An 18,326-nucleotide genomic window follows, 5' to 3' on the forward strand; every position below is an offset into this window, starting at 1 on the left:
TTGCTTCCTGACCTGCATACAGGTTTCTCAAGAGGCAGTTGTATCATTTGACATTTCCACCAATAATATATGAGAGGCCAGTTTGTTCCACGTCCTCACTGGTTTAAGTCAGAATTTCCCTAATACCTAAAGATATTGGTTGTCTTATCATGGACTTATTTCCCATCTGTTTTTTGCTTTGTTTTTTGGTGAAATGCCTGTTCAGACTTTCCCCCTATTTTTTGGTTAGGTTGTTTGTCATTTTCTTATTCATTTGTAAGAATATTTTGTATATATTTTATGTCTAGCAGTTCTTTGTCTAATAGGTTTTGCAAATATTGTCCAATATATGGCTTGCCTATTCCTTTTTATAACAGTGTCTTTTAATTAATTTTTTTGGGGGGTTGCCGTGCTGGGTCTTCGTTGTTACATGGGCTTGTCTCTAGTTGCAGCAAGTGGGAGCTTCTCTCTGGTTGCAGTTGGAGGGCTTCTCATTGCATCGGCTTCTCTTGTTGCAAGAGCATGGGCTCTAGGGCACACGGACTTCAGTAGTTGCAGTTCCGGGGCACAGGCTCTGTAGTGGCACACAGGCTTAGGTGTCTCGTGACATGTGGGGTCCTCCCGGATCAGGGGTCACACCCATGTCTCCTACACTGGCAGGTGGATTCTTCATCACCGAGCCACCAGGGAAGCCCCATAACAGTGTCTTTTGAAGAGAAAAACATTTTAATTTTGATGAGGTCCAGTTGATTGTATTCTTTTTATAATTTATTCTTTGTGTGAGCTGTTTTAAAATTTTTGCCAAACCTAAGATTAAGATTTTTTCCTGTGTTTTCTTCTAGAAGGTTTATAGTTTTTAGCTCCTACATTTAGGCCTGTGTTCCATTTTGAGCTGAATTCTGTAATGTTGTAAAGTATAAGGGTCAGGATTCATTTTTCATGACTTGTTCCTTGGGTGTCTTTTCCGTCTCTCCACTCTCTTGAAGAGCTTTATCTAGCCATATGGCTTTGAATATCATCTGAACATTGTTGTATACTGACTCTTAATTTACGTTTCCAGCCTAGACTGCCGTACTGAACTCTCTCCAGTCTCACAATTGTTGTTCTTGTTCAGTTGCCCAGTCGTGCCTGACTCCTCACGACCCCGTGGACTGCAGCACACCAGGCTTCCCTCTCCTTCACTGTCTCTCAGAGCTTGCTCAAACTCATGTCCATTGAGTTGGTGATGCCATCCAACCATCTCATTCTCTGTCACCACCTTCTCCTCCTGCCCTCAATCTTTCCCAGTATCAGGGTCTTTAGTCCACTGAGTCGGCTCTTCACATCAGGTAGCCAAAGTATTGCAGCTTCAGCTTCAGCATCAGTCCTTCCAATAAATATTCAAAGTTGATTTCCTTTAAGATTGACTGATTTTATCTCCTTGCTATCCAAAGGACTCTCAAGTCTTCTCCAGCACCACAGTTGGAAAGCATCAGCCTTCTTTATGATCCATCTCTCACATCCATACATGACTACTAGAAAAGGCATAGCTATTACTATACAGACTTTATCGGCAAAGCGATGTCTCTGTTTTTTAATACGCTGTGTAGATTTGTCATAGCTTTTCTTCAGGCTTCCCTGGTGGCTCAGACGGTAAAGCGTCTGCCTACAGTGCTGGAGACCCGGGTTCAATCCCTGGGTCAGGAAGATCCTCTGGAGAAGGAAATGGCAAACCACTCCAGTACTCTTTCCTGGAAAATCCCATGGACGGAGGAGTCTGGTAGGCTACAGTCTATGGGGTCGCAAACAGTCGGACACAACTGAGCGACTTCACTTTCACTTCACTTTCTTCAGGCAGCAAGTGTCTTTTAGTTTCATGGCTGCAGTCACCATTCCAGTGATTTTGGAGCACAAGAAAATAAAGTCTGTCACTATTTCCATTATTTCTCCATCTATTTGCCATGAAATGATGGGGACCAGATGCCATGATGTTAGTTTTTTGAATGTTGAGTTTTAAGCCAGCTTTTTCACTCTCCTCTTTCACCTTCACCTAGAGGCTCTTTAGTTCCTCTTTGTTTTCTGCCATTAGTGTGGTAGTGGTCTCAAAATTACAGTTACCTATTGAACATTTCATTTCATATTTACTTGAAAAGCATCTCCAATTTGTCCAAAACTGAGCCCCTAATGTCCCCCTTCCCTTCCTCCACACCTGCCCCTCTCTTAGTCTTTGCCACGTAACTATATGTCAGCTTCAGTTGTTCAGGGCAAAATCTTAACACCCTCTTTGTCCTCTTTCTCTCGCACCCCACCTCTTGCTCTTTCTGTTGGCTCCACCCTCACACTGAGAAGCCCCCCTCTTCTCACTGCTTGCTTGTCACCACTCTAGTCCAGGCCACCGTCACCTCACCTAGGTGGCTGCTGAAGCGTTCTAACAGGTCTTCCGTGTATTATCTGAGTTAGGTATTGTCGTTTTCTGCTCAGGATCGTCTAGTGCCTTCTCATCTCACTTAGAAAAGTAGCTAGAGTCTTTAATGACATCTGAATTCTCATACCATCTAACCCCTCATTACCTATTTGACTTCATCTCCCACCAGACTCACTCAACTCCAGTAGCACTGGCTTGGTTAGTGTTTCTAAAACAATCCACCTGCCCACCACAGGACCTGTGTACTTGCTATTTCCTCTGTCTGGGATCTTCTTCTAAGTATTTTAAATTCGGTTCATCTTCTTACTTCCCGTGGCTTCCTGATAGCTCAGTTGGTAAAGAATCCACCTGCAATACAGGAGACCCCAGTTCAATTCCTGGGTCAGGAAGATCTGCTGGAGAAAGGATAGGCTACCGACTCCCGTATTCTTGGGCTTCCCTTATGGCTCAGCCAGTAAAGAAACCGCCTGCAATGTGGGAGACCTGGGTTCAAACCTTGGGTTGGGACAATCCCCTGGAGAAGGGAAAGGCTACCCACTCCAGTATTCTGCCCTAGAGACTACCATGGACTGCTTAGTCCACGGGGTCACAAAGAGTCAGACACAACTGAGCAAGTTTCACTTCAGTTCAGTTCACTCACTCAGTCGTGTCCGACTCTTTGTGACCCCGTGGATTGCAGCATGCCAGGCTTCCCTGTCCCATCACCAATTCCCAGAGCTTGCTCAAACTCATGTCCATCCAGCCGGTGATGCCATCGCAACCGTCTCATCCTCTGTCATCCCCTTCTTCTCCTGCCTTCAGTCTTTCCCAGCATCAGGGTCTTTTCTAATGAGTCGGTGCTTCGCATCAGGTGGCCAAAGTATTGGAGTTTCAGCTTCAGTGTCAGTCCTTCCAATGAATATTCAGGCTTGATTTCCTTTTGGATGGACTGGTTGGATCTCATTGCAGTGCAAGGGACTCTCAAGAGTCTTCTCCAACACCACAGTTCAAAAGCATCAATTCTTCAGCGCACAGCTTTCTTTATAGTTCAACTCTCACATGCATACATGACTACTGGAAAAACCATAGCTTTGACTAGATGGATCTTTGTTGGCAAAGTAATGTCTCTGCTTTTTAATATGCTATCTAGATTGGTCATAGCTTGTCTTCCAAGGAGCAAGCATCTTTTAATTTCATGGCTGCAGTCACCATCTGCAGTGATTCTGGAGCCCGAGAAAATAAAGTCTCTCGCTGTTTCCATTATTTCCCCGTCTATTCGACATGAAGTGATGGGACCAGATGCCATGACCTTAGTTTTCTGAATGTTGAGTTTTAGACCAACTTTTTCACTCTCCTCTTCTTTTTCCTCTCCTTTCTTTACTTTACTTTCTTTACTTTCTCCTTTACTTTAGGTCTTTATTCAAATGTCACCTTAGTGAGACCTCTTCTGGCCTTCATTTTTTTTGTTTCTTTTTTTAAATTTGTTGTTAGTTTCAGGTATACAGAAAATGACTCAGTTATACATAGACATATACTCATTCTTTTTTAGATTGTTTTCCCACATAGGTTATTACAGATTATTGAGTAGAGTTTCCTGTGCTATACAGTAGATCCTTGTTGATTACCTAGATATTCTATATATAGTATGGTGTGTATGTTAATCCTGAGCTCCTAATTTATCCTTCCCTCCCATGTTTCCCCTTTGGTAACTATAAGTTTATTTTCAAAATCTGTGAGTTTATTTCTGTTTTGTAAGTGAATATGTATCTTTTGTGTTGTTTTTTGAAAAATAGATTCCACATGGGTTATAGTGAGTTATATTTGTCTTGTCTGATTTCACTTAGTATGATAATCTCCAGGTCCGTCCATGTTACTGCAAATAGCACTCTTTCATTTCTTTTTATGGCTGAATAATAGTAATATCCCATTGTATACGTGTACCACACCTTCTTTACCCATCCCTGTGTTGATGGACGTTAGGTTGATTCCAGGTCTTGGCTATTGTGAATAGTGCTGTATTGATCACTGCATGTATCTTTTCATATGATTAGCCTTCCTCTTACATTGCAACACCTCTCCGGTACACACAGCTCATATTCTCCTTTGCTGCTTTGTTTTTTTTGTAACAAGTGTCATCATCTGACGTACTGTATACTCTACTGATTGTATTTCTCATTATTCCCTCAATAGAATACAAGCTTTTTGAGAATTGTCTGTTTTGTTGCTTGCTTGCATTCCAGCCCCTAGACCAGACCCTGGTAATATTTACTGAGTGAATGAATGTAAGTAGCATTTTAGGTGCAATATTTTTTTCCTCTGAATATAAAGTGGAGACACTATCTTTTTTAACCTTTCCTTTATTTTAATAATAAAAAATGTTAAACACATTCAAAGGAATGTTTCAACATACAGGCAAGATATAAATAGTGATGACAACAGATAGCAGCCACTTTCCTGCTACCCGGGTTAAGAAACAAAGCTGTCAGTCCTTCTGACGCCTCCTTGTTGCTTTCCCGTATCTCATTTTCCCTCATCTGCTCCCTCTATAACCCTTGTTCCGAGTTTTCCTTATTGTCGTCGTTGGTTTTCTGAATAGTTTTACTACATGTGAATGTCTCATTCCGTTACGTGTGTTTCTGAACTTTATGTAAATGGCATCCTGCTGGGAGCGTTCTGTTTGTTCTCTCTGATCTTCCTGAGAGCCGTCCATGTTGATGCATGGAGCTCGAGATCATTTATTTTCACACCTGTATATTAATAGTATCCCCATTGCGTAAGGAAATTGTAGTTTATCGGTTTTACTGTAATTACAAATTTAGGGTTGTTTTCTTGTATTTTTATGCTAAAAACAGTGTTGTTATGAACGTATTTGTGCCCGTCTCATGTTAAAGTGTTTGTCATTCAGCCGTGTTCAACTCTTTACAACCCTATGGACTGTAGCCTGCCAGGCTTCTCTGTCCATGGAATTCTCTAGGCAAGATATGGGAGTGGGTTGCCGTGCCCTCCTCCAGGGGATCTTCCCAACCCAGGGACTGAACCCAGGTCTCCTGCATTGCAGGCGGATTCTTTGCCATCTGAGCTGTCAGGAAAGCCCCGTGTCTCGTGGAACACGTGCAAGTTTTTATAGGGCATGTTTTTATGAGTAAAATTGCTATTCCATAGGGTATATGCATCTTTAATTTTACTGGTTAATGCCAAACTGTTTTCAAAAGTAGTTGTACAAATTTATACACCAATTGGCAGTGTACAAGAATTGCTATTAAGTTTTGCTAAGGTAGAAGATTAAAAAATAGCATCTCACATCAGTCTTAATGTGCATTTTCCTGTTTTCTTGCGAGGCTGATGTCTTTTCAGATTTAATTGGCCACTTCTGTTTCCTCTTCTGTACAGTGCACACCCGTGTTACCCGCTCTTTTTGACTGGGGTGTTGGTGTGTGGGAGGCCTTCACGTTCTCTGCATATGTGCCCTTTGTCAGAGCCTGTAATGCAGACCCCTTCCCCACTTTGTAGCTTGTATATTTTCACTGTCTTTGGGTGAATAGGAATTCCAAATTTTCAAGCAATTGAATCTAACAGTCTCTTCTTCATAACTTGCGCTTGTTTATCTTTAAGGAGTTCTTTGATACCTAAGGTCATCTGGACGCCTCCCGCCCTTCTGTCCCAGTATGCTGCCCTCAGAGCGCTCCTCTGACCAGTCCTTGACAGTCTGTTCTCCAGAAGAGACCTAAAACGCAGTCACACTGGCAGAGGTGACTGAGACCAGGCCAGTTTTAGAAAACATTTTTACATAAATAGGAATCAAATGAGAGCTAGCCTGTAATGTTTTGTTTTACCTCTTTTTTCTAGCTGTGATTTTCATTGTGGCATTCCTGGTGACTTAGTGGTAAAGAACCCGTCTGCCAGTGTGGGAGACGCAGGTTCTATCCCTGGGTCGGGAAGATCCCCTGGAGAAGGAAATGGCAGCCCACTCTAGGATTCTTGCCTGGGAGCTCCCAGGGACAGAGGAGCCTGGCAGGCTGAGTCCATGGGGTTGCAAAAGACTCAGACATGACTTAGCGACAAAACAACAACAGTTTTCATTGATTCTAGTGGCTTACAGGGAAAAGATTTGGTCCTGAAATCAAACTCCATTCTTGTAAGGTAAACCCAGGTTATAACTTTAATAATTTGACCTTATCTTAGTAGATACTTAGACAAATCAGTTTTCATTTTAAAGCTTGTTTTAAAAGTGGTTGCCATGCAAAAACTAATCTAGACATAGAAAATGAGATCAATATGGATTAATTAAAGTCTGTATTAAGAATGTTTAAACAAATTTTTAATGTAATACTGTTAACTTGAATGTTGTTAACCAAAGGATGCTATGCTATGCTAAGTCACTTCAGTCGTGTCGGACTCTGTGTGACCCCATAGATGGCAGCCCACCAGGCTCCCCCATCCCTGGGATTCTCTAGGCAAGAACACTGGAGTGGGTTGCCATTTCCTACTCAATGCATGAAAGGAAAAGTGAAAGGATAGTTAGGAAGAAATTAAGTGCCTTCTTGGTGCTTGAAAAACATGTTCATTTCAGAAGTGCAGAATCCTGGGGTTATAGAGGGACCCTTAGAGGCTCTTCTGAGGTGATCCATCAGGCAGAGGAATTCCTTCTACAGCATCTCTGCGCTTGGACTGAAGGCCTTGTCAAGGCAGGCAGTGTGGTAAACCAGTTGTGTCCACGCACTCCTGTTGACAAAGTTTATTTGCTTAGCGTACACCTTTTTTTCACTGTGTTTGGGTAAACTTCACATCACTTTCTACCTTTGAAAAGTAAAAAGCTCTGATTCTTGTTTCACTTACAACACTTTTCTAACATCAGTTGTATGTGGGTTTTTTTCTTCCACACAGACAGTTCTCTGATTTTCTGGACACTAGCTGGGTGTCCTGAAATTCAGTTGCCTTCTGACCCTGTGGCCCCCGCCTCAGCACCACACAGTTGGAAACTCTGGGGCGTCACCTGTGCTTCTGACTGGTCAGCTAAAAAGTGGTTCCCACAGCCCCCTCAGGAGCCTCAGTCATTTGTTTGAGCAGCTCACAGAGCTCAGGAAGCAATTGACTTATTACCTCACCGGTTCATTACGGAAGTATTAAAGATGGAGACGTCCATCGGGCAAGGTCTGGAAGGGCTCTGAACACCGGCTCCTGTGCCCATGGGGTTTGGAGGGCACCACCCTTCTTGTTTGTGGATGCGCCCAGACCGGCTGCTGTAGGGATTTTCACACAGTCTTCATTGCGTGGGCACGGCTGATTAAATAATTGTCCAGAGGTTGGGGGGTGAGGGTGAAAATTCCCACCTAATCACAGTTTAGTTCCCTTGGCAACCAGTTTCAAGCAATGGTTATCTAGGGGCTTTCCAGGAACCGTATTAATATAAAGGCTGTTGTGGTTGAAAAGTGCTTGTTGTGAATAACAAAAGAGACTCCTTTCACCTTTAATAGCTCTGGGACTGTTTCAGGAACCAAACTGGAGACCAAATATTACAACTAAAGATGCCTCCTTGGCTCTTATCACTTAGGAGATTAACAGGTTTTAGGAGCTCTGTGCCTAGAATGGGACCAAAACAAAGTATGTATGTATTGTTATAAATCACAGGATCATACTCGTACTTCTTACAAGTTCCAAATCAGTGGGTTCTAAATAAAGGAAATTTTATCTCACTAAAAAAAATCAACGTCGTGTGGAGGTTTAAACCGTCAAATAGGTGAATTTAGATTCCCCTGCAGTCGGAGGAGTAAGTCCTCACTCTGTGTCGGGCAGTGTACTAGGTAGTATCTCTCATTTAGCCTTCCACAGCACGGCGAGCGCAGTTCTCGGTAACGGCAGCCCTAATGGACAGGTGAGGACCTTGGCCAGTGAAGTTAGAAGGACCCTGTGCCCGGTACCACTGCACGGTGGGGCAGCCGGGCCTGGCACACATGCTGCCTGAGTCCAGAGCTCCTTCTGGTAATTTCTATGGAAGAACAGTACTAGTAATAGGGATGTTTTACTAAGGATCTAAATGAATAACAAATACAGATTTGGGGAGGCTGTGCCCAGTACCGACTATACCTAATGCAAGTCTGACCAGAAAATTGGAAATAAAAGTTCTCAAAGAATCCGTATTCCATTTACTCATAAACTGCACTTAGGTCTTTAGGCTGGTTAGTAGCAGTTTTGAAACCGTGTAACTCAGATTGGGACTTGAACCCATGTTCTTTTAGAATCGCTCACCTGGTGACTGGACTTACTGAGGCTCAGGTTCTTTGTGTCTCAGCGCAGAGGGAATCCAGTGAGAGGCAAAGTGACAGGCAAGAAGTAGTAGGTGTATCGATAGAGGATGCTTGTGAGAGATGCAGTCGGGGAGTCAAGAGGCCTGTGCCCCAGAATTAAGCAGCTGCATTTTTATAATCGCAGGCAAGCAGGGGCGGGGGGTAGACTGCCTTCTTCAGTAGACCTCAGGCTTACGTCCCTAACCCCCCCATAGTACCCTGCAGGAGAGCGTCTGACCCTACGAGGTCAAACTGTAATTACCATAGTACTTGTTCACATCAGCAGAAGGATGGTAGCATTTTTTCTTTCGCTTAATGACCGGGGGCATATCTCGTGCTTTTATGGTTAAGCAAGCTGCTGTGTTCCACGCTGTTCAGAGAGCTTCCTTGAGCGATCATTAACTTACCGTGGTCTCCCGAAGTTCCCTGGGTTTCCCTCTGTTTGTGATCCCCTGTTGGGATCACAGCTACCTGTGTCACTTCGCTGTTCTGTCCATATCAGTTTTGCCTTCCTTGTTTGAGTATCTGCTCCACAGCTGCTTTCTCTCGTAGTTTCTCTCATGTATCGCAACCACCCTGCTTATTATTATTAGCTTTTCCTCCTCCTAGGACTATCGTTCTGCCTCTGATTTTCCTCCTTTTCACTGTGTTTTCTAACCCTTGTTAATTCCTAGGAGAGCACACTCTTAACCTTTTTCATGATGTACCTCTTTTGCTGCCTAACAAAAACACCCACAACTTGGTGACCTAGAGCTCTGTTACTTCCCACAGTTGCCTGGTGGCTTTCAGCTGGAAGGTCCCCTGGGCTCTGGGAGCAGCTGGAACCATTGGACCTCCATCGCTGTGGGCTTTCATCCAGAACGGAGGCTGAACGGGGCTTCCTCACACTGCAACAGCCGTGATCCCACATGGCTGGCACTTGTTTATTAGGCCTCATTTTCCAGGTTTTACAGGCTAAGCTCATTGTCACTGTAGAAGCCTCCCCAAGGGTGTGGATTGAGAGGGCTGATTGGAGCCATTGTTGTAAGTTAATTATAACAGTATACTTTGCTCACCTCCTCATTGCCTTCTGTGTGCTTGGGCACTCAGTCGTGTCCAACTCTTTGCAACCCCATGGGCTGTAGCCCGCCAGGTTCTCTGTCCTTGGGGATTCTCCAGGCAAGAATACTGGAGTGGGTACCTTATCCCTTCTACAGGGGATTTTCCTCACCCAGAAATTGAACCAGAGTCTCCTGCATTGCAGGTGGCTTCTTTACCGTCTGAGCCACCAGAGAAGCCCAGTTGCCTTCTAGGAGCCTGCGCTTCCTGTGATCATACTGTCTCCTGAATAGTTGCCCCTGAGTGGAGGTCCGTCAACGTCCCCCTTGTCTCAGAACCAGAGGGCCAGGTTCTGCCATCCCAATGTTCTTGTTCAAGCTTTCTGGAAAAAAACCCTCTTCTCCCCACAAGTGCCTTTAAGTTAACAAGATGTACTTTTACTGCCCGTTTATCATTAGCATCATCCGCTGCTGCCCTCCGCTTCAGTCCTCCTTGTGTTCTTGTATCCCTAGTGCAGGGCCTGGTACACAGTGGTAAAGGTTTTGTGTTGTCCTGACACCTGGTACCAAAGCCTTTCATTTAGGAAGGTTGCAGGCCTTACATTTCTGACCAGATGAATTCAAGGTATTTTTTTAGTTGTCATCATTTCATGCTATCCGGCCCTGTTAAACTATCTCCTTGCCAGAAACCTTCTTATCTTTGTCAGAAAAAAAGGAAACAAATTCCTTTTATTTTTTTAAACAACTTCAGTTGAATCGGCAGCTTCAGATGCCCTGCATGTTAACCCATCTTCTTCTCAAGGCTTGAGCTATTCATTCCCTGGGGTCAGTACTTATTTTGTTTCTTACCTGCCTCCTACCTTCCCAATCCCTTAAGAATGTAAGCTTGGAAGAATGCATTTGAATCAGTTCTAGTGAGGTGGATGAAACCGGAGCCTATATACAGAGTGAAGTAAGTCAGAAAAACACCAATACAGTATATTAATGCATATATATGGAAGTTAGAAAGATGGTAACGATGACCCTATATGTGAGACAGCAAAAGAGATACAGATGTTAAGAACAGACTTTTGGACTCTGTGGGAGAAGGCGAGGGGGGGATGGTTTGAGAGAATAGCACTGAAACATATATATTACCATATGTGAAACAGATCACCAGTCCAGGTTTGATGCACGAGACGGTGCTCAGGGCTGGTGCACTGGGATGACCCTAAGGGGTGGGATGGGGAGGGAGGTGGGACGGGGGTTCAGGATAGGGAACACATGTACACCCATGGCTGATTCATGTCAATGTATGGCAGAACCACTACAATATTGTGAAGTAATTAGCCTCCAATTAAAAAAAAAAAAGAATGTAAGCTTGGGAGGGAAGGAATGTTTTTCTGTATCTCCTAAAATAGTACCTGGCATTTAAAAGGTACTTAATCTCTGTTGAATGAATAAGTGAATGAAATAAAAAGTTTTCTAAGATGCTTTAAGTAAAAATCTGTTACTGAAAGTGTGTATAGAAAGTGAAACTGTTAGTTAATCTGTTGTGTCCAACTCTTTGCGACCCCATGGACTGCAGCCTGCCAGGCTCCTCTGTCCACTGATTTTCCAGGCAAGAATACTTGCGTGGGTAGCCATTCTCTTCTCCAGGGGATCTTCCCCACCCAAGGATCAAACCTGGGTCTCCTGAATCACAGGCAGATTCTTTACCTTCTAAGCCACAAGGGAAGCCCTAAGTGTGCATAATACAGTCCATTTATGTTTTTAAATATTGTATATAACCCTAGAAAATTTCTCAATGGGCACACAATAAAATGCTGACAGTAATTCTCTTGGGTGGGAAGGAGAGGAATAAATGCAGAGTGGAGACTTTATAATTTTGAGCATATGCCATTTTTACAATATTTTAATCTTAAAAATAAAGGCTTTACAAATCAAAACTGTCCAATATAAACATATTAAGTGTTTTCCTTTATAGAGGTACATAGAGAAATGGCCAGAGACTATGCATGTGTGTTAATAGTGAATACAGATGTCTTATCATATGTTATATCCTGTTTTTTCACTTAGCATAATATAGCAGATGTTTTTACATCATTAAAAATATTATTAAAAGTGCAGTTTTAGTGAATATTGCATTGGATGGGTAAATTTTATACTTTATTGTTGAACAGTTTGCACTTATAAATAAGACTTGAGGAAATACTTCGTTCATAATATCTTTGTGACATTTTGCTGGTACCTTTAAATAGAAGAGTCATAGAAATAGTGTTACCTGGTTAAAACATACTCATATCATTTGAAGTAATAAGCAGTTGAAAATAACTGAGGGGTATTTGAACTTTTCAGTAAATTGCCTTTCGGGGCGGCTCTTGCCATCACTTCTTCAATCTTTGCAGAGAACAGCAGTATTTAAAAGTATCCAGCCTTTTAAATACTCAGTTTTCACTTAAAGTGTAGCCTTAATGATGTCCATACTTGGCACAGACAGTTATTTATCTATAATTTTGCTTCTTTGACTTTGAACATACTTAAAGAGGGACCTACTGATACTTTTAAATTAAGGTATGCTCAGTAATGTTTGAATATGGTTAGCGTCTTATTAAGCTGATCTGTTCCCTTCAGGGAAGTTAAAAAGCTATGAAAGGCTCGGTGACTTCGCAAAGCAGTGTACAGTTAGGGTATGTGATATACTTCGTCAAAACAACATTTCCTCAGGAGAGATACACTCTTTCATTAAGGCATGTAACAAACCACCTTATGTTTTATTATCATTGGTGTTAACGCTCGGTCTTACAACTCTCCTCTGTTCACAGGTTAAAGTATTACACAATCAGCTGGTCCTTTTTCACAATGCCATTGCCGCTTACTTTGCTGGGAATCAGAAGCAGCTTGAACAGACACTTAAACAGTTCCATATCAAATTGAAAACCCCTGGAGTTGACGCCCCATCTTGGCTTGAAGAACAGTAAAATCCACCTGGAGACAAAGAGAAAGTCACATTGTTATATTTCTAAACAAACCTAGTAAGAATTAAGCAGAATTGGGGGAAGAGGGAAGGGGTGACAACCATTGTAGTGATTCTTGCACAAACAGCTTTAATTTTTCCCTTTTTCATACTTTAACAATTGAGCTGTTAAATTTGATGCGAAGGTGGGTGGTTTTAATGTAAACGTAATTTCTATAACCTGAACACAATAATCTCCCTTTTTGAGAAATCCTTTTGTATTGTGAGGGTTGATGGCTATTTCTGTAGTTTGAAAACACCTAATACAGATTTGCACTGACAAGATAAAAATTCAAGGTTTTTGGTCCTGCAAATGAGGACCAGTTGTAACTTTTCCAAAGGAAGGTTTACATGATTTGTATCAACATCAGATATTTTATATAAGAATATATTAAACATCTTTAAGAGAGTCTTTCATGTATTGTCTTAAAGAGAAAAAGAGACTATTTTGCAGAGTAATATTATATGGTGTTCCTGCAGCACCCACACAGAGGCGGCAGCTCTGATGAATGCCTGATTGGCTTGTGGAGTTGTGGCAGATACCTTTTTAAAAATGAATCTGTACCATTGTAATTTTGTTTAGAATTTTTCTTGAAGACGCAGGAATCACACTGTCATTTCTTTGAGGCTTTTGAACTTAAGAATTTGCATCACCCAAAGTCATGGAGCGGTTCTGTTAGCAATTTCTTTTGATTCATAATGAAACCTGATTGAGAGAATTTTTTTGACAGATGGATCTGGGAGTAGAAATTCTCAATGGTTTCTAGAGTGGAAATCTGTGCTTATTAGAAAGCTAGTTTTTGGGTAAATTCCATTTTGACAGAAGTGAATTCCTAGACAGCTTTCATTGACTTCCATATGTAACAATACCGGTTAAGCCTTAAATCACAGATATGTGCCTTCTCAGATACAGTAATTCTCATTCAACCAATGTACATAAATCCATAAAGAAGCCCCTTTCAGATAATGTTTGATGTGTCTGTTTCCTTGGAAAGGAGCACTGTGTATAAATGTTGAATTTCTTTATATTCATTGAGCACATTTAAGGTTTATGGAGAAATCAACTTTTGAATTTGCCATTTGGATTTTCTTTGTTCTTTTTGTGAAAGGGGAAGACGGAGGACTTGTTTGCCCTGAGTAAAGGAAAAGTAACGTGGGTCCGTGTGGTGGGAGCAAGTAGACGGGGGCTGGAAAGGCCAGTACTGTTTCAGTTGCTCAGCACTGTTGGTCTTGTTTTATGGCCTTCTGTGTGATTTTATCAGTAATGTAACCCTTTTTCAGTATAAGTTCTCTTGATTTTTGTCATAAATTAATATCTTGAGATGCATCTCTTCACCTGTTCATTTCTTTTGTGTTGAAATGAAGTACTTAAAATTACTGTTATACCAGAACTTCATGGACTGTAAGATTTGTTATATATGTTCAAATGCCATTTAGCTGGCTTTTTAATTAATATGCTTGTTTTCAGTGCTTAACACAGTGTATGTAATGTGACTGTAAATCATAAACCTATTTTACATCATTCCCTCCTGTATATTTGTACTCTGAGAGAGCCTTATTTTATTCTTCCAGCAGAATTACTACTTGTGATAGTTCATTTACATTCCCCAGAATGTGCCTCTGGTGTGAATTTTGTATTCTTATTAAAAGTGTTTGCTGCAGTACCTCATCTCTCTCTCTGCCTCTTCATAATTCAGAATAAGAAACAACTATTTGGAAAAAAAGAGGCCGTGTGATTTGCCTTTGGAAACAGTGACAATGACCAGAAAACGGTGCTTCTATCCCTTAGATTGTGTTATTTCAGTAAGTTACTCTTCCCTCAGTGGGACTCTGCTGGGAGCAGAACGTGTCCACTCTTACATACTTCAGCGTAGCTCAGTAATGAAATCATCTCATTTTCAGAAGAAACTGAAATTTTCAGTAATGTTAAGTAGTGAGTACATGTGCCAAAGAAATAAGTGGATTAATATGTTGTTTGATTGTATCAGTCGTATCTGACTGTTTTGTGACCCCACGGACTGTAGCCCACCAAGCTCCTCTGTCCATGGTGTTTCCCAGGCAAGAGTACAGGAGTGAGTTGCCATTTCCTTCTCCAGGGGATCTTTCTGACCCAGGGACTGAACCCTCCTCTTCTGCATTGGCAGGCAGATTCTTTACCACTGAGCCACCAGGGTAGCCAGATTAACATATTAGCCAGTGGTTTATTTACTTTGTTAGGAAAGCAACTCATATTCATTGTATTAAGAGGAAAAAAATTAGAAGAAAATCTCAAAAATTGAGGATAACTTCCCAAATCATTAAGTACTGCATGGGACCCCTTAACTCCCTCTGATGTTAGATACTTTAGTTACCAGTTGTTTGTATTATAGGCTCTAGTTTGAATATCCTTTCACACACACGCAAACCAGGTTATTACCTTAGGTTAGATTCGTAAAGTGAATATGAGCCCTCACAAAGTGTATGAGTTTATTATGCATTGCCAGTTGTCTTTCAAGAAAGATTTCGCCAATTTTACACATGTGCCTGTTTAGCATATTTTTTAAAGCCAGCACACATAAAAGGACATCATGCATATAATCAGCAGAGCATCATTTTATAAATATTTAAGTGGTAAGGGAAAAATTGTCAAGAAGGTAAGGACTGAACCATCAGGATTTGGGGAATTGTGGGGTGTGAGGCAGGGGATGGATAGAAATGTCTAACTTTTCTCTCATTAAAATAGAAATTGTTCAAGAAAGAAAATGCACTGAAGAGCAAGTCTGTGAAATTGAACTCTTCATCCTGTTAAAAGGTAAACGGAGGCATATTAAAAATTGTAGGGGTTTATATTTAAAGTTGATTGGAATCAAGCAGCACCAACCCAAGACCTGGTTAGCCCTCCACCAGCAGGAGCTAGGGCTGAGGGAGACCGTGAGAGAGAAGGGAGGTGCCAAGGAGGAAGCTTATCTGACCGGCCGCAGCTTAAGGGATGCTTACTTGGGAAAGCCTGGTCGGCTGTTTGTGACTGGTTGTCCTGAGCTTTGATAATTTTTTTTTCTTTGTTAGTTGGCATTGGGATCTCAGTTCCCAAACCAGGTACCCAGCGGTGCACTCCCTGCACTGGAAGCGTAGAGTCTTAACCACAGGACCGCCGGGGAAGTCCCTTCATCATAAGTTTGGTTTGCTTACATAGACTACTAAGTCATTAAAGCGACTTCAGTCTAAAGGCCTCCTTGTCTGTTTAATTTAACAATCCCAAAGCCTCCAGAATGTTAGGGCCCTGGAAGGACCTGGACTTAACAGAAGTAGTTTAGCTGAAATGTAGACTTTAAGAAGCATCTTTTCAATATTCAAAGCATACTGATAATATTACTGAAGTGTAGCCCATAGAGTGAAACTAGGAGTTTCCTTAGAGATACCTGTTTAAGGCCTCCCTTTCTTTTCACAAAGGCCCCAAACATCAAACTGACTTAGCCAACTCCCATCTCCAAATGTAGTGCCCCAGGTGAGTATTTGCAACTAAATATATGAATTCCTCTTTAAACCCTTCCAATTTCAGCTGCAACTGTATAATTAATTCAGTGTCAGAAGTGTCATTTGTTCTGTGCTTAGTCGCTCAGTCATGTCCAACTCTTTGCGACCCCATGGACTTAACCTGCCAGGCTCCTCTATTCTTGGGGAGTTCTCCAGGCAAGATACTGGAGTGGGTTGCCGTGCCCTCCAGGGGAACTTCTCAACCCAAGAATTGAACCAGAGTCTTCTGTATTGCAGGCAGATTCTTTACCAGCTGAGCTACCAGAGAAGTCTGAGTTACCAGGGAAGCCTGTCATTTCTTCTACTAAAGCACTATATGGATAAATGTCTTCTCAGTTGAAAAAAATAATGCATCCCCAAACAGATTCATATTAGATTTATTTCAAAGTATATACAATCCACTGATCTTTAACTTAAAGCATTCTGAAATACTGTGAACCCAAAAAGGATTACATTAAGTAAAACTATACATATTGTAAAAGCTAAAAATAAATCTTTTAATCATGGGACTGTTAATTTGAAGAATAATGTGATACCTCATGTGCCCAGCCTCCTTTACCCTTCACTTGAGATGACTGTAGGATGTGAAAAATAAAAGTGTATTATCTAAACTGCTAATTCAGTATAACATTTGTAGTTAATTCATACTGTTGTGAAGCACTAAGAATGCCTGTATTTTGTAGTAATATTCCTTAATGTCTTTTGCCGGTAGCTCTTAAACCTTTCTAGGAGGGTTGAGACTGCCTGAGATCCTTTATTGTAACCAAATTTAGGCCTTTAAAAAAAAGGTATTCTCCCTGTAAGACTGCAAATTTTTATACTGGCTAAGATTGACTGTCCAGTTGTGAATAGGCTATTTTCCGACCAAAAGGCCAATTATATTTTGCATTAGTCCTTAACTAGCTTTACAACAGAGCAAGGCCTGTTAACACAGAATGGCAGTGCAAACCGCTTACCACTTTTAAGGGCTTGCATTAAATTCTCTTCTGTGTTCCCACTTGAAGGTTTCTTGCTCGACAGGTTTCCTGACATAAATGGGTCTTTATAATAAATTGCCAAGTCATTCTCAGAGAAGGCAATGGCACCACACTCCAGTACTCTTGCCTGGAAAATCCCATGGATGGAGGAGCCTGGTAGGCTATAGTCCATGGGGTCGCTAAGAGTCGGACATGACTGAGCGACTTCCCTTTCACTTTTCACTTTCATGCATTGGAGAAGGAAATGGCAACCCACTCCAGTGTTCTTGCCTGGAGAATCCCAGGGACAGGGGAGCCTGGTGGGCTTCCGTCTATGGGGTCGCACAGAGTCGGACACAACTGAAGTGACTTAGCAGCAGCAGCAGCCAAGTCATTCTAATGTACAGAAAACTATGAAGTTCAGTTTTGTTTTTTGTGAAATAAAGGCGAACTCTTGGCAGTTTCTGTATATGAAGTGAGAACTATTTTTTATTCTGGTCATAATTCTGCTATGGGAAGAGTGTGTGTGTGTGAGTCACTTAGTCCTGCCCGACTCTGTGCAACCCCATGGACTGTAATCCACCGGGCTCCTCTGTCCGTGCGATTCTCCAGGCAAGAATACTGGAGTGGGTTGCCATGTCCTCCTCCAGGGTTGGGGGATCTTCCTGACCCAGGGATCCAACCTAGGTTTCTGGCATAGCAGGCAGATTCTTTACCATTTGAGCTACGCTCCATGTGAGGGAGGGAAATTGGGCCCAGTCTGTCAACCGTAACTCTGTTCCTGAGTAGTTAATTACGTTAGTTAATATGCTAGCAAACCTGGGAATGTCAATGACACTTTTGCAAATGAAACTTCCATTTAAAAAATAGCATTGGTATATTTACACTTGTGCGTGAAATAGGTCCCTAGCAGGAAGCAGTTGTATATCACAGGGAGCTCAGCTTCATGCTCTGTGATGACCTAGAGGGGTGGGGGGTGGGGGGTCGGGGGCGGCTCAAGAGAGAGGGGATATTTGTATACACATGGCTGATTCACTTTGTTGCACAGCAGAAACTAACACAACATTGTAAAGCGACTGTCCTCCAATCAAAAGTAGTAAATAAAACCACGGTTTGGTTTGCGCCCAAGCTAAGTTTTGCCAGGAGTGTCCTCTGTCAAAGACTGAGCTTTCTGCAGCT

General features: G+C 41.9%; 1 protein-coding gene across 9 annotated transcripts in view; it reads left to right on the top strand.

Moving 5' to 3' along the window:
* The window catches only part of ARFIP1 (ADP ribosylation factor interacting protein 1), a 137,504-nt gene extending 123,157 nt beyond the window's left edge, over positions 1-14,347 (top strand). For all 9 annotated transcript variants that reach the window (XM_027513461.1, XM_027513465.1, XM_027513466.1 and 6 more), the window contains one exon: positions 12,488-14,347. In XM_027513461.1, the coding sequence (XP_027369262.1) occupies positions 12,488-12,643 (156 nt within the window). In that variant the 3' untranslated portion in view covers positions 12,644-14,347. The remainder of the gene's footprint in view (positions 1-12,487) is intronic.
* Positions 14,348-18,326: the final 3,979 nt, after the last annotated feature.

Source organism: Bos indicus x Bos taurus, chromosome 17 (genome assembly GCF_003369695.1).
Source record: "Bos indicus x Bos taurus breed Angus x Brahman F1 hybrid chromosome 17, Bos_hybrid_MaternalHap_v2.0, whole genome shotgun sequence".
Taxonomy (NCBI): Eukaryota; Metazoa; Chordata; class Mammalia; order Artiodactyla; family Bovidae; genus Bos; species Bos indicus x Bos taurus.